The sequence below is a fragment of the Mytilus galloprovincialis genome, chromosome 6, assembly GCF_965363235.1.
Source record: "Mytilus galloprovincialis chromosome 6, xbMytGall1.hap1.1, whole genome shotgun sequence".
Classification (NCBI taxonomy): domain Eukaryota; kingdom Metazoa; phylum Mollusca; class Bivalvia; order Mytilida; family Mytilidae; genus Mytilus; species Mytilus galloprovincialis.
The window spans coordinates 59980772-59993891 of record NC_134843.1 but is presented as its reverse complement, the minus strand read 5'-3'; the positions used below and the strand labels follow the sequence as shown (position 1 = coordinate 59993891).

Here is a 13120-nt window from a genome sequence, read left to right as displayed (position 1 = left end):
GTCACCAAAGTTCTCCATTATTTATAAAAAGATATATTCAATGTATTAGCATTACAAATATTAAAACCCTACATTATTGCATAATTATACTTATTTCACTCCTATCGTGTTTAGCTTGACCCTCCCCTTTTCAAAATCCTGGATCCGCATCTGTGAAATGATTGACAGAAAACAGAATATCTGGGCTTTTTCGCGGCGAAAATATCTTAAAAGATCTTAATAACCGAAACGGGGATTGGGTTAAAAAGTTGGGAAATCTTTGAGAAAATAAATTGGATATACCTTTTACACCTTAACATAGCTGTTTGTAATAGTGTTAAATAATAGCAAATGCTTTCAAGAATTGTGTTTCTCAAAATCCCACTCTCACGAACCCATGGTGAGTAGGGAACAGCCACGGTCTGGTGAACGGAATGGGTAGAAAAAAAAAAACAAGATCATTTTATGGAAAGTTATTAGAACACATCGGAAATTCATATATTAGTATTTATAAATATAAATATTTTTACGTTATTTACCTGAATTTGGAAAGATTATCCCACATGTCGACTTTAAAGTGTAGCTTTAGAAAGAAAAACTACATGTATATGAAAGCTTAGTTTGGACAATTTAATAGCAATTCAAAATAAACAGTTCCCCTTCAGCATGGAAATGAATATAATATAACTACACAAACTGATAAACTAATTTTGTCACAACATCATTAAAATAGAGTTAAAGTCTTATAGGATTGTAAGTATGTTTTATTTTATCACCTTACACTTTCATGACTTGACTGTGGTTTTCTACAGCAGTTTGTTCAAATTTCTGACAGGTGAACAATTTGATTTTATAAAACAAATTGCAATTTGGTCAAAATTTTGAATGAGCTGCAATTGGTGGAGAGCAACACTAACAGTCAAGTCACTGTAATACAGAACTTAAAAGCTATAAACAGCCCTTTGCTTAACTTCCTGCCAATACTATGTCTTACATTTTGACAAGTGCTGTGTATAAAAAAAATACACTTAATCCGTTCGACTGTTTAAATAAGAAGAAGTGGTTTTGGTTGCCAAAGAGACAAATCTCCACAAGACCAAATGACACAAAAATTAAATGTTGGTCACCGTACAGCCGTCAACAATGAGCAAAGTCCATTATGATACACCATAGTCATCTGAACTGGCCCTAAATGACAAATGTAAAACAATTCAAACGAGAAAAAGCCATATAAATGTGGATTTACACCCATTTTCAGTAATTACTTTGTGTCTTTTTGTCATTTTGTCATTTGTTTTGGTACTTAGTATCGATCTGCTGATGAGTCCTTTCCTGATTAGTATGATACATGTATTGGCAGGTTAAACAGTAACTCATGTTTTAACCTATCATTATTTTATGTGCCTATCCACCGTCAGATATCTGTATTAAAGTATTTGCTCATTGTTAAAGGTTCTCCGGCGATTGTTGTTCACATTGTTGACAATTGTACTTTAAATCTAGTAACAGTTTCATTGGTAATCTTACCCAGGAATCTTATAACGTGTATCTCTATATTTTTTTTCTAAATGTCGCTGATAATAAATAAACTGATTTTAGGATAATCTCATATATTTATTTTTTTTAATTTATAAAAATATCATCCTCAATAATAATATAACCCATATATGTAATTAAATAACAAGTAACATCTGGCTAATGTAACATGACATATCAACTTTCAACTTTTTTCTTCTTTTTTCTTTCTTTTTTTTTCTTTCTTTCGCGAAAAATAGTCAATAATCTTATCCAGTTTACATGTTGTTTCTTCTAATTTTCTATGTGTTTCTTTTACATTTTTTTCAAGTCCGGTTACACGTTTATCTATGCTTTTAACTTGTTGGTCGAGTTCAATTTTTATATATTCAGCCATCGAGGTTTCGTGTTTTTTCTCGATTGTTTCCATCTCACCATCCACGACTCGGACGTACCACCGCTCGCTTATATTGTCCGAGTTTTCATCACCGAGAGTCTTTTTTTCGAGCCAATTAAAAGGATTGGTAAGCCAAGGGACTGTTTTTTCGAGTTTGATTCCTATATCAACGGCATCTATTCGCCAGATTACTCTCTCTTGAGCTAAAATACTTGAGTATGAATCATTCATCATGGCTATAAGAAGATTCAAAAGAATGATAGTTGATAATACGATGTAAAACATATAGAGGACCTTGCTGTATAAGGTAGATCTGTCTACAGATTCCATTCCAGTTTTGTAATCATCATCAAACAGTTCGGCCATTCCGATCATTAGATTGAAAACCATGAATAATGTATCTCCGGGTGTCGGATAGGTATCTACAATTGTCTGGGATATTTGGAAGACTGCATGAAATGCAAATGAAAACGCAAACAAAACTATTGCGTAGAATACCACAAACCGAAAGATGTCCCTTACTATCATATTTTTTAGCATGCGCCAGAAATAATGAATGCCTTTGATTCCACCTGTGAATGCAACGGTTGACAACCATCCAAAACATAGGACGACAGCAAGCACATAATCGTTGTTTGTATTTCTATAGCCAATGAGAAAGACCCATATGATTGTCAAAATAGAAAAAATAAGAAATGAAATAATCACTTTCCATGATAACGACTTAAGTCTATCTCCACGTTTAATCGTTCTGATAACAGAAATTGCACTGTACAATATAAAAATCAATGGCTCCAGAGGTACCCAAATATAAACAAGAATTAGATCCTTATGCGGTACATCTGTATTATTTCTGAGCATTCCAAGAGCGGTAATGCTGGCGTAACTGAAGACACTCATATAAACGATGTGCAAAACCATCATTGTAAGATATGTAACCATACAAATTGTTTTGAACATTTCCTCCATTTTCTTTAGTGGTGGGATATTTAATACTCGGGCACCATTTTGTTTATTAGGATGAGTAACGAGATTCTGTAAAAAAGACGTGGACTTTTGATTCCCACGAGAGAACTTCCTAACCGAGCCTGGCAACGTTGCAGGGGATTGGTGTACTTGTGATTGTTTACGAAATAAAGGTTTCTTCAGTGAAAGACTTGTCTTTGGTGTGAAATATGTGACATCATACAGGGTTGAATTTTCTTCTCGGAACGAAGTGACACCTTCTATCTGCATCAAGTCTGATAGAATTCCATGAGCTGCTTGATAACAAGCTAATCCAAGGACACACAAGCGTTTATTGTTCTCTACATCATATAGTAAGTGAAAGAGAGCATCACGTTTGTATTTCAAATAATTTTCGTCTGCTTGATTCGGTATTTGGCGACCATTACGCATACACCACCACCGGACAACACTGTTAAAAATAGTGTCAAGCATTTCAGTCGGGTTGCAATGACTATTGACTCGGGTCCCCGTAGACTCAAGAACTAAACGGTGAAGAACTGTATTTCCATCAATATCTTGTGCAGCTAAATCACCTCCAAGGAAAATAATTCGACTTACGCTTTGCTGAAATCCCTCTGAAGCTACAAAATGTAAAACCGTTTCCTTTCGACTATTTGGCGTATTGATATCCGCATCACGTTGCATCGATTCAAAAATATCCAACATGGTTTCAAGAACTTCAGGGTGACCTTTTCTTACGGCATCGTGCAATGGTGTGTGACCTTTGTGATCAACATCCTTGAAACGTACAAATCTGAATTCCCAAAGAACGTCTGGCTGAGCATTTTCGGCTGCAAGATGTAGTGCATTATCTCTGTTTTTGTCAATAGAGTTAAGACATTCCCATGCATGCGATTTTATGGTGTATTCAACTAATATTTTTGCAATTTCCGGTGTTGTATTAGAACTCGTTGCAGCCACATGTAAAGCGATTTGACCATCTTTGTTTTCTATATCTGCCTTAGCTTTTACATCTATTAGAGTTTGTATAGACTGGACGTGTCCTTTCAAGCAAGCTATATGTAGTGCAGTATTTCCTTTTTTATTGACCATGTTTATGTCAACATATGAATGAAATCCCGCTATTACGTGATGTTGATCGAAACAAGAAGCATAGTGCACGAGGGAATTACTGTCGTCGTCCACCTCTTTAATGTTGAAGCCAGATTTATATAAGACCTTGATTTTGTGATCTTTGCCCAATTTTGCGGCTGTTAAGTGAGGAATTTTGAAGTTTTTTGCATGTTTACACACTATCTGTAAGACTTCATCATTTTCACTTTGTAATGCAAAATGCCAAGAATCGTATCCCATATGGTTTTTTACTGTCGCATCAGCACCTGCTTTCATAAGCAGATCGATACATCTAAGATGATCGTTTGCCGCAGCATTGATAAGAGGAGTGTTTCCATTGTCATCTTGGCGGTCCACGTCTGCTTTGTGATGTAATAAAACGGCTATAACTGATGCATTGCCTTCTTTGGCGGCAACATGGAGTGGTGTTTCTCCGCTACGTATCATGTGATTGGGATTTGCACCATTCTCTAGTAAAACTTCGGCAATCCTAACATTTCCTAACGCAGCAGCAAGTACTATTGGCACAACCAAACCTTGCAATCTTTCTTTATTTGCATCCGCTTTACCTTTGGTTAAAAGAAAACGTACAACATCAATATGTTCATATCGTACTGCCCAGTGTAGAGCAGTAGAATTTTTATCATTCTCTAGCATACAGTCAGCTTTAAGATCCAATAGATAGCTTACGGTTTCCAAGTGACCCCATCGCGATGCCCACAAAAGAGCTGTATCTCGTTTGGAATTTCTAAAGTTGATATCGATTCCTGTCTCAACGTACAATCTAACGAGACCGGTAAGACCTAAGAATGCGGCCAAATGAAAAGAGGAAAGACTTCTTGGACGTTGACCTACAACCTCAACGGTTGTTTCAGCTTTAATTGCATCAATTTTAGCGTTTTTAGTTCGAAGCTTTTCAAGCAAAAGTTTAGCGAGCCCATATTCATTGATCTCAGTTATTAAATGCAAGGCGGTTTTATAATCCTTTTCACCTTTGTAGCGCTGTTTTAGAAGATCTACGGTACAGTTTTCAATAATATGTTTTGCCATGGCACTTTGTTTGTTTTCCAAAGCGACATGAAGGATGTTTTTGTCAGTGACTGGCTCCAGAAGATAGACGTCTGCTACTGACACGGCAGCAGGAAGTGACGTCAAGGACTGTGAAACGTCACCAACATTTCCGGTAGATACAGAGTGAAACAATTTATTCCTGAAATCTTCATACTGTGTGTCTAAAATAGATGATTTTCGAGTTAAACTCGGAGTTTGAGGAGCATTTTCTGTTGTAGTTTCAGAGTCTTCAATAATCGTAATATCAAAGCTTTGTCTATTTCTTGCCAGAAGCTGGAAATAAATAAAAACGAAACTAATGATAAAAACCAGACTCCATTTTTAAAAAAACCTAGCATTTTTCAACTTGCAACAATAATAAGGTGTAGATTCTTTTTTTTTTTTTTTTTTTTTTTTCACAGCGGATGACTGTGAGGGCATTCCGGTGTATTGCTTTCGCCTAGATTTCCATTACGTAACATTCGTTTTGGGGTTTTAACCGATCTATAAACATGATGAATACGTAGACATCATCAAGCGCAAACTAACATACATAATCGATTGTTATAAATTCATTTCTTCAATGCATACTCATCAAATACTTAAAAAAAAGATAAATTGATAATATTGAAATGTTTTGTTTTATGTATATACATATAAGTAAAAAATCATTAATATATATGCACACGCATGCGGAAGAATATCTCAAGAACGTTTGCAATCTCAAGGAACGATAACTCTGCATGGATGATTAACATTTTTTTGAGGGAAAATACGAATGCCTACTCAAATCCATAGGTGGAATTAACTAATTTTTTCGTGCCCCTGTGACATATTCCTCAAGTAATTCTTGTTTTCCAAATTTGTTCCCAGATGAGGTTAATTGAGAAAAGCTGTTCCACGCACCAACAAAATAAAGTTTCATTTTTCCATATATTTGTTTTGCTTATAACTGGCAATACAGTTAATAACATAAACAAATGATTTAAAATGCATTATAATTGATCAGTTTTACTTTAAGAGCAGCAAACTTTGCATGTGTCATCAGTCTCTCTCATTGCTCTGTTATTGTATTGTACTTGTTTTAAAATGAGTATCAAGATTTTTTTTTTATCATCAAAGCATGTTTATGCCATTTATATTATTATTCAAAATAAAAGGGCTTTACGTGTATTATTGTTTTACCTTTCGCTTTTCATTGAGGGCTTTATAGTCTCCATCTTCCGACGCTGAACCAGCCGATATATTTGATGTTACTTGGCGCCTCGGTTTGAATGCAACAGATGTGTCCTCTAATTCGTCCATAATGGTAATGTATGTTCCTAAACAGTATATGATATTGATGTCATGTTCCCGAATACTGCATAGTAAGGCGCCTGAAAAAAAATTAAGATAATAAGATACATGTATGTCAGCAATATATCTTGTCAATATGTTTATGCAAATAAAAGTCATTCAAGATCGTGTCATAAAGGTTTGCTGTTCTTTGATAATTAACAACACAACAGCCGAAACTGCTAGTTCAAAACTCGACCCGTCATCCCGATACTCCGAAGGGCGGACATTAAGGTCTTTTGGATTGTGAATTGTACTCAGTTACTGGGTTTGACCTATTTTAGCGTTTTCCATCCCTATCCATAAAATCCTAATTTTTCCAATGGAAGTTTAAATTCCCAGTCTCTTACAAGATTATTCTTGTTCTGAAAATGTATGAAATATTTGCCACTGACACTGAAAATCAATGCAGGAAGTAATTATTTATGGTTATATCATGTTCGCACCCCCGATTTATTATAATTATCTTACAGTATATAAGGCAGCAGTGCTGAACCCTACCTCCTTTTTTTTTTTTTTTTTTTTTTTTTTTTTTTATAAAATTGAGAATGGAAATGGGGAATGTGCCAAAGAGATAACAACCCGACCATATAGCAGACAAGAGCAGAAGGTCACCAACAGGTCTTCAATGCAACGAGAAATTCCCGCACCCGGAGGCGTCTTGCATCAATACAAGCATACGTACAATTGAATTTTGTCATTTATTTGTATAAAGCTACACTGACATAGAGTATAATTGTAACGTTATGGTTTAGAAACACACACTTTTATAAATGATAAGTTTTATTAGAACTTCATGAAAATAATACGTTAAGGAAAATGTCTATATAATTATGCACATCGGTGCGCGTCCAAGATAGATCGGTGATCGTTTAGTGTTGTCAATAAACGGTAATGTTTGTACTAGAGGTTCTGTAATACAGGCACGTGGTGAGGTACTAATGTTTTTAATAATAAGTTAATTGAAAGTTATCAATGTTCTGGATACTACAGTATACATCATCCTTATTTTCCTGGCTTCTTAATTAATATTAATCAAGGACAGTTGGTTTTGTGTATCATCAAGACAAGATTAATGTTCATCTGGTAATTTGGTTTTGTCTGATACCGGAGAGTTAATATATCATAAAGTGCAACAGAGGTATATATTAAACTATGTTACACAATGACATGCGACTTTGTTTATTCCAATATTAAACTCAACATCCCGGAATCGTAAAATATCGAAAGAAAAACCAACACACAACAATGAGCATAAATGAAGTATTTGTACATGACATTTTATATCAAACAACGCACTAAAACATATCTTCATGAAAATAAAAGTGGATTCAAAAATCAAATCAGCAGCATTTAAGGAGTAAAACATGTCGCTACATTGAAGACCCATTGGTGGCTATCGGCTGTTGTCTGCTCTAGGGTCGGGTTGTTGTCGCTTTGACACATTCCCCATTTCCTTTCTCAGTTTTACTTAATGAAAGGTTGATAACTTAATACCTATATGACTTTTTACGAGTAAAGGTAAAAATGTTCGTGAATTATGTTGTATGGTAAGTGTGCAGTGGCAAATATCTCGTATCCACAAATAAATGTTCCTAACAGATAGACTGCAACATTGGTAGACCGGTATGAAAGGCGAGAAAGGAGTAGGTTCAGTAAGACCCCTTTTTGGCCCCAAAATATAGCAGTTTTACAAAATTGTTAAAATGTAAACTTTTAGTTATTTATTGGACAGTAGAATACGCAGGATATGAATACCCGGCTTACAACGGTATAAGAAGCAACCCCGTACTGTAACACCAACAGGACCGAATGAAATCATTGGACAAATGTTGTTTTGGTCATAGGTTGTATTATTGCATCGCGAAATTCGTATTATGGCGTCTACTGGTTGAAACATAAACCGACTCTCATCTGACCAATGAGTGATTTGTCAGCTTCTCATGTTCGAGCACAGATAGTCATTCTCCTATTGAAATCTGCCTATAAAGTGCATGCCTGTTAGGGCATGTCTTTTGACAATACGACTTGCTCTTCGGTTGCCTCTATGAAGTCGACAGACCAATGGCCGCACACTAACACGACTACCTGAAGAAACAGTTTTTTGTAAACGCGCAGATGCCGTTTAATAAAAAGTTGCTTGACTGCTTTATCGGAGTTCAATCTTTTTGGTCTAATGAATTTTATTAGTGTATGTTAAAGGCAATTCATAACACCAAACATAAATATTTTTTTCGCAATAGTTAAGGTGGTACCTAACACTACAGGGAAATAACTCTATAAAGTCAGCTAAACGTTTTAATTACGTTGTGTTGTAAAAGGAATATTAAGCTTCTCAATGACCAAAATTTGTGTTTGTCAAAATGCTATATAACCAGTGTAATTTTTCTGGCAAAACGGTTGGTTCAAAATGTTTTAAAATTTTTATATTTTTGTTAAAGTATCAAAGTATATACTTTGACAAAATTTTATGAAAATTAAACGAGCCAAATTAATTTTAGTGAAAGTGTTGGGTACCACCTTAAAAAAGTATTGCCAGTTATATATCAGTGGTGCTTAACTTTTGGCGAACTGTATATAACGGTTGGGGATGAACACGAAAGCGGCCACTTTTATTTTTGACAAAAACCATCTGCATGAAAAGTGACATTTTTCGGCATATTAGGTAATTTTTTCATATTTGAGCTTGAATCGGATCGTTTTTAATAACTAAATCAGTTAAAATCTTTCACATAAACTAATTGATTCAAATGAAATACACACTTAAGTGTTTAAAAAGTGGTCAAAATCTTTCGTCAGATGAACCTGAAATTTGAGGCCAAAATCGGTCCTTACCGGACCTACTCCTTTGGTCTGTCATTTGAACGTGGAGGGCTGTTGATATTTTGCCTTTCGACCGACAAATTTGGTGCAATTATTTTTTCACTAGCAGAGAACGAAGCTATATCTCCCAGGTCATAGTATTACCATTCCAACTATAGGCGTGGTTGTTTAAATATATACAACCCTCACGGCCAAAGTAGTTCCCGAACCGCAAAACAAAAAGTGGTTGAATTTTTAGAAAATCATATAGACATTCTACCTTCAATGTCAGTAGTTAAAGTTGCTAAATAAAAATGCAAATAAAAAATCCTAGACATGATAATCAGTTAATTCACATGCCAGCGATTTCTTAAGAGTTTTCTTTTGTCATTGGTATTTAATTTTGTCGACCAAACATATACCTTTTTATATTCTTTATACAAATTCATTTATACTGTTTTCTATTTCTTATGGGTTATAGAAAATTGGATATAAACCTTTCAACACGTTCAATACTATTTCATTTAAAAGAAAATAATTACATAACACCTTTTAAAAAATTCAGAACAATATAAAAACATAGAATGTACATGTTCTGATCTTATACACCGGTGTTAATCATAAAGTCAAAAATTAATTATTATATTATATACTTGATATTTGAAATCTGATAATCTATAAAAAGCTTTTGAAAGTCGTTAGTATTTATATTGGTAGGAAAAACGAATAATTTGAAAATCTAAGCTACCTTGTAAAGGATGTGTATCTATCCAGTTTTTCAACACTAATAAATGAAAAATGTAGAATGTATTCGTATAACCACCGCTGGTCATATGTCTATGTCAGTTACGTTTGGCTGAATAGTAAGTATGAGGGAGATTGCCAATAAAAATACTTTTATCATTTAACAAGATATTTCTTTTATCAAAAACAGGATGGAATGTAATTCATTTGAGTTATACAGAGATTAGTACGATAAGTTCATATCTAATACTTTTAGTTAAATAATTTTTGTAATATAAAAGAAAACGATGATCATAATCAAAAACCATTAAACGGAAAGAGTGGACATTCCCTGCCTCCGAGTCAGGCCTTCAAAAATATTATTTTCTTTGTCAAACTCATGCATAAAAATTACAAAAAAAAAAAATCCCCCCTTTTTCCACCAAGTAAAAATATTTTTAGTGAAATTTTCTCGTCTGTATCAAAGTGGGTAGAAAGGAAGCTTAAAAATGCATATGGTGCAGAAAAAATGGCACCATTAATGTTATAACTACCATGGGGTCGATGCCTCTGCGGGTGGACTGTTAGTTCCGATGGTATCACCAGCCCAATACCCAGTACTTCGGTACTGGCATGAAAATACGGATTTTTTATTATTAAATTTTGCTGTTACAAAATGTTAGAAATTATTTTACATTAGTAATGCATCTCCCTCATGCAAAGCTCTGATTCCTTATCCGACTTTGGCTAAACTTTTTGTACCTTTTTTGGATCGCCTTTTTAATAAGGTTTTGATTTTCAAATATTTTGGACTCAAGCATCACTGCAAGAGTTATTGGGATCGTTAGGGACGACTTCAAAAGATCGATGTAGGATAAACAACTTAAATCAAATAGTTTGGGGTGGGGGCTTAACATTCAGTGGCGTAGCTTGCATGTATGCTCAGATGCTCAAGCATCCACATCATTTTGACAGGAAAAAAAATATAAATAAAGATATGTTCGCAGCAGTTAAACTCGGAGGTATCCGTATGTAACAAAGGTTAGGATATGAGGATAGCATCCAGTTATTTCCGATGAAGTATGTGTGGTCTTTTATTAAGGATAATTTAGTTCATGTAATAAAACAAGATATAGCAGAAAAGTGTTCTCGATTTTTTTTTCGTAAAAAGACTACGTCGTCGGCTACGGCAAATGCAGTAAATGATGCACATTTCCTCGGACATGTTTCATCTGAAATTGAGCCTAGCGGAGCGATGGCTTCTACAACTGACTAACAACATAACTGACAACTAAACCACCATATCCTGTGGAAAAAAAACTAATCTGTAATAGAGTGTGATCATTTCTAGGCTTATCAGAAAATTCCAGTTCCTATCTAGGTCCACATATTAATTTTATTTTCAATAAAAGAACAAAGTTCCTATGTCCCCTGCATTGCACATATTTTATGTAACCAATGAACAAGAGCAATAACTAATAAAAATTAATGTTTTTCCTTTTCCTTTTATTTTTAATTGAGAAATAAAAGCTTTAGAGAAAATGCAATGGGATTTCCATTTTAATTTTTATTTCAAAAGGTCAAAGCTTATTTTCGAAATTGTCATTGCTGATGATATAAAAATCTGGCAAGAATTGTACACATGAGAGTGCAAACAAGACCGGATGGACGGACACCCGGTATTTCGATGATGTCCCCTGCGACGCGTTAATGGGGTCACTTCAGTTCCTATATTCCGAAGTGCCGCTGTGATAGGGCCGTTTTTTGAGAAATGCTAGAAAAGGGGATCACTTCAGTTCCTTTATACAGAAGTGCCGCTGTGATAGGGCCATTTATGAGATGTCAAATATTAAGATTGGTGGGAAACTTTTTCATCAAATAAATAAATTATGAATTTCATTCAGTTTCGAGAATTTCGAGAAAACATTAGAATTATGTTTGAAATATAATTATATGAATTGGGGGGTATTTTGAAATTAAACAAAAATCTATATAACCAGTGTCGGATTCTATGGGAACAAATGTGCCTACAGGAACAATGTCTGAAAAAATATAATTTTCTGCATAAAATAATCCAAGAAAAAATTCGCCTCGCTCCGCTCGGCGAAGGCATCCACATCATTTCAACCCTGGCTACGCCACTGACATTGCTGCACGTTTTGTTAATTTCAAATCGATTTTACATATATCCATACAGGTAAATCAGTGGTGGGGAGGGGGGGGGGGGGTGTTGTCCCTTAATGTTATCATATCGTTTTGAAACTACAGTTTGGAATGTATTCAAGAAAACTAAGAGAATATACAGACGATAAATGGTATTCTCTTCCTGTGTGTAACGCGCAGATCGTGTTAAAACGTCTAGTATTTTGCCTAGCTTGCTTTATTGAAAATAGACGCAACCACATTAGAGTAAATAAACATGCAATACCGAGATGGGATATGCCAGATCATATATGGGAAACTAAGCAGCAAGCTATAGGCATGTGATACAAGAGTAAATAGATACGGAATATCAAAACAAATGTATATGGATAAAATGGGAATAACAGCATACATTTAAAAACATTAAACACTAATCTAAGATCTTAATCGTAAGTTTTTTTGTGAAACCGACTCCAGATATATATCAAGAAAAATATTAAAACAAACACCAAACGTTAAATAACCTCTCCTTAAGTCCTGTACATGTATGTAATGTATAACTCGCAAGGTGAACATTAATTAAATTTTGGATATTGATTTTATTTTGAATTATTGTATATACTCAAACAATGATAGAACACATAAATAATCTACACCTTACCTTTTATGTACTAGGCAGTAAAGACATTACATAATAGTAAACCTCCAAAATAATGAAATATATATTAACAGTTATCTTTATTTGTTGGTCACAATGACTAGATACGTTTATGCATGAATAAATAAACAGGGTAGAAGTATATATAAATATGTGTATAATTATTTATAATGGAGTGGTTGTTAAGGTCAACAAATGTATATAACACGTGACATCAATTCGATGTAGAACATTAGTTTTTTTCCCCATGTTATCATGGTTATTGATTAGTCTATACAAATTAGCAGAATAACTCTAAAGAATTTAAAAGGCATGAATATTAAGCAATTGACAAATTATAATTCTGTCAAACTTATTACAGGTAATAAATACAGTAAACTATTTATAATTTGAGTAGACACACTGCACATTTTTTTTTAGATTTCGACATTAATTGA

General features: G+C 34.2%; 1 protein-coding gene across 2 annotated transcripts; it reads right to left on the bottom strand.

Moving 5' to 3' along the window:
* Window positions 1-1585: 1585 nt before the first annotated feature.
* Window positions 1586-12808, bottom strand: LOC143080001 (uncharacterized). 2 transcript variants are annotated; one of them, XM_076255644.1, is made up of 3 exons: window positions 12687-12808; window positions 6209-6399; window positions 1586-5317 (listed from the first exon to the last, which is right to left on the bottom strand). In XM_076255644.1, the coding sequence occupies exons 2-3, from the start codon at window positions 6326-6328 to the stop codon at window positions 1700-1702; spliced, it is 3738 nt and encodes a 1245-aa protein (XP_076111759.1). In that variant the 5' UTR covers window positions 6329-6399; window positions 12687-12808; the 3' UTR covers window positions 1586-1699. The 2 variants fall into 2 exon arrangements, with proteins under 2 accessions (XP_076111759.1, XP_076111758.1); XM_076255643.1 differs by lacking the exon at window positions 12687-12808 and adding an exon at window positions 9909-9988.
* Between the last annotated feature and the right edge of the window lie 312 nt (window positions 12809-13120).

Bases quoted from the DNA above. Each gene is read 5' to 3' on its own strand.
- LOC143080001 (XM_076255644.1), bottom strand. From the start codon at position 6,328: ATGGACGAATTAGAGGACACATCTGTTGCATTCAAACCGAGGCGCCAA. The intron at 5,318-6,208 runs GTAAAACAATAA...ATTTATTTCCAG, and splicing joins CCCTCAATGAAAAGCGAAAG to CTTCTGGCAAGAAATAGACA.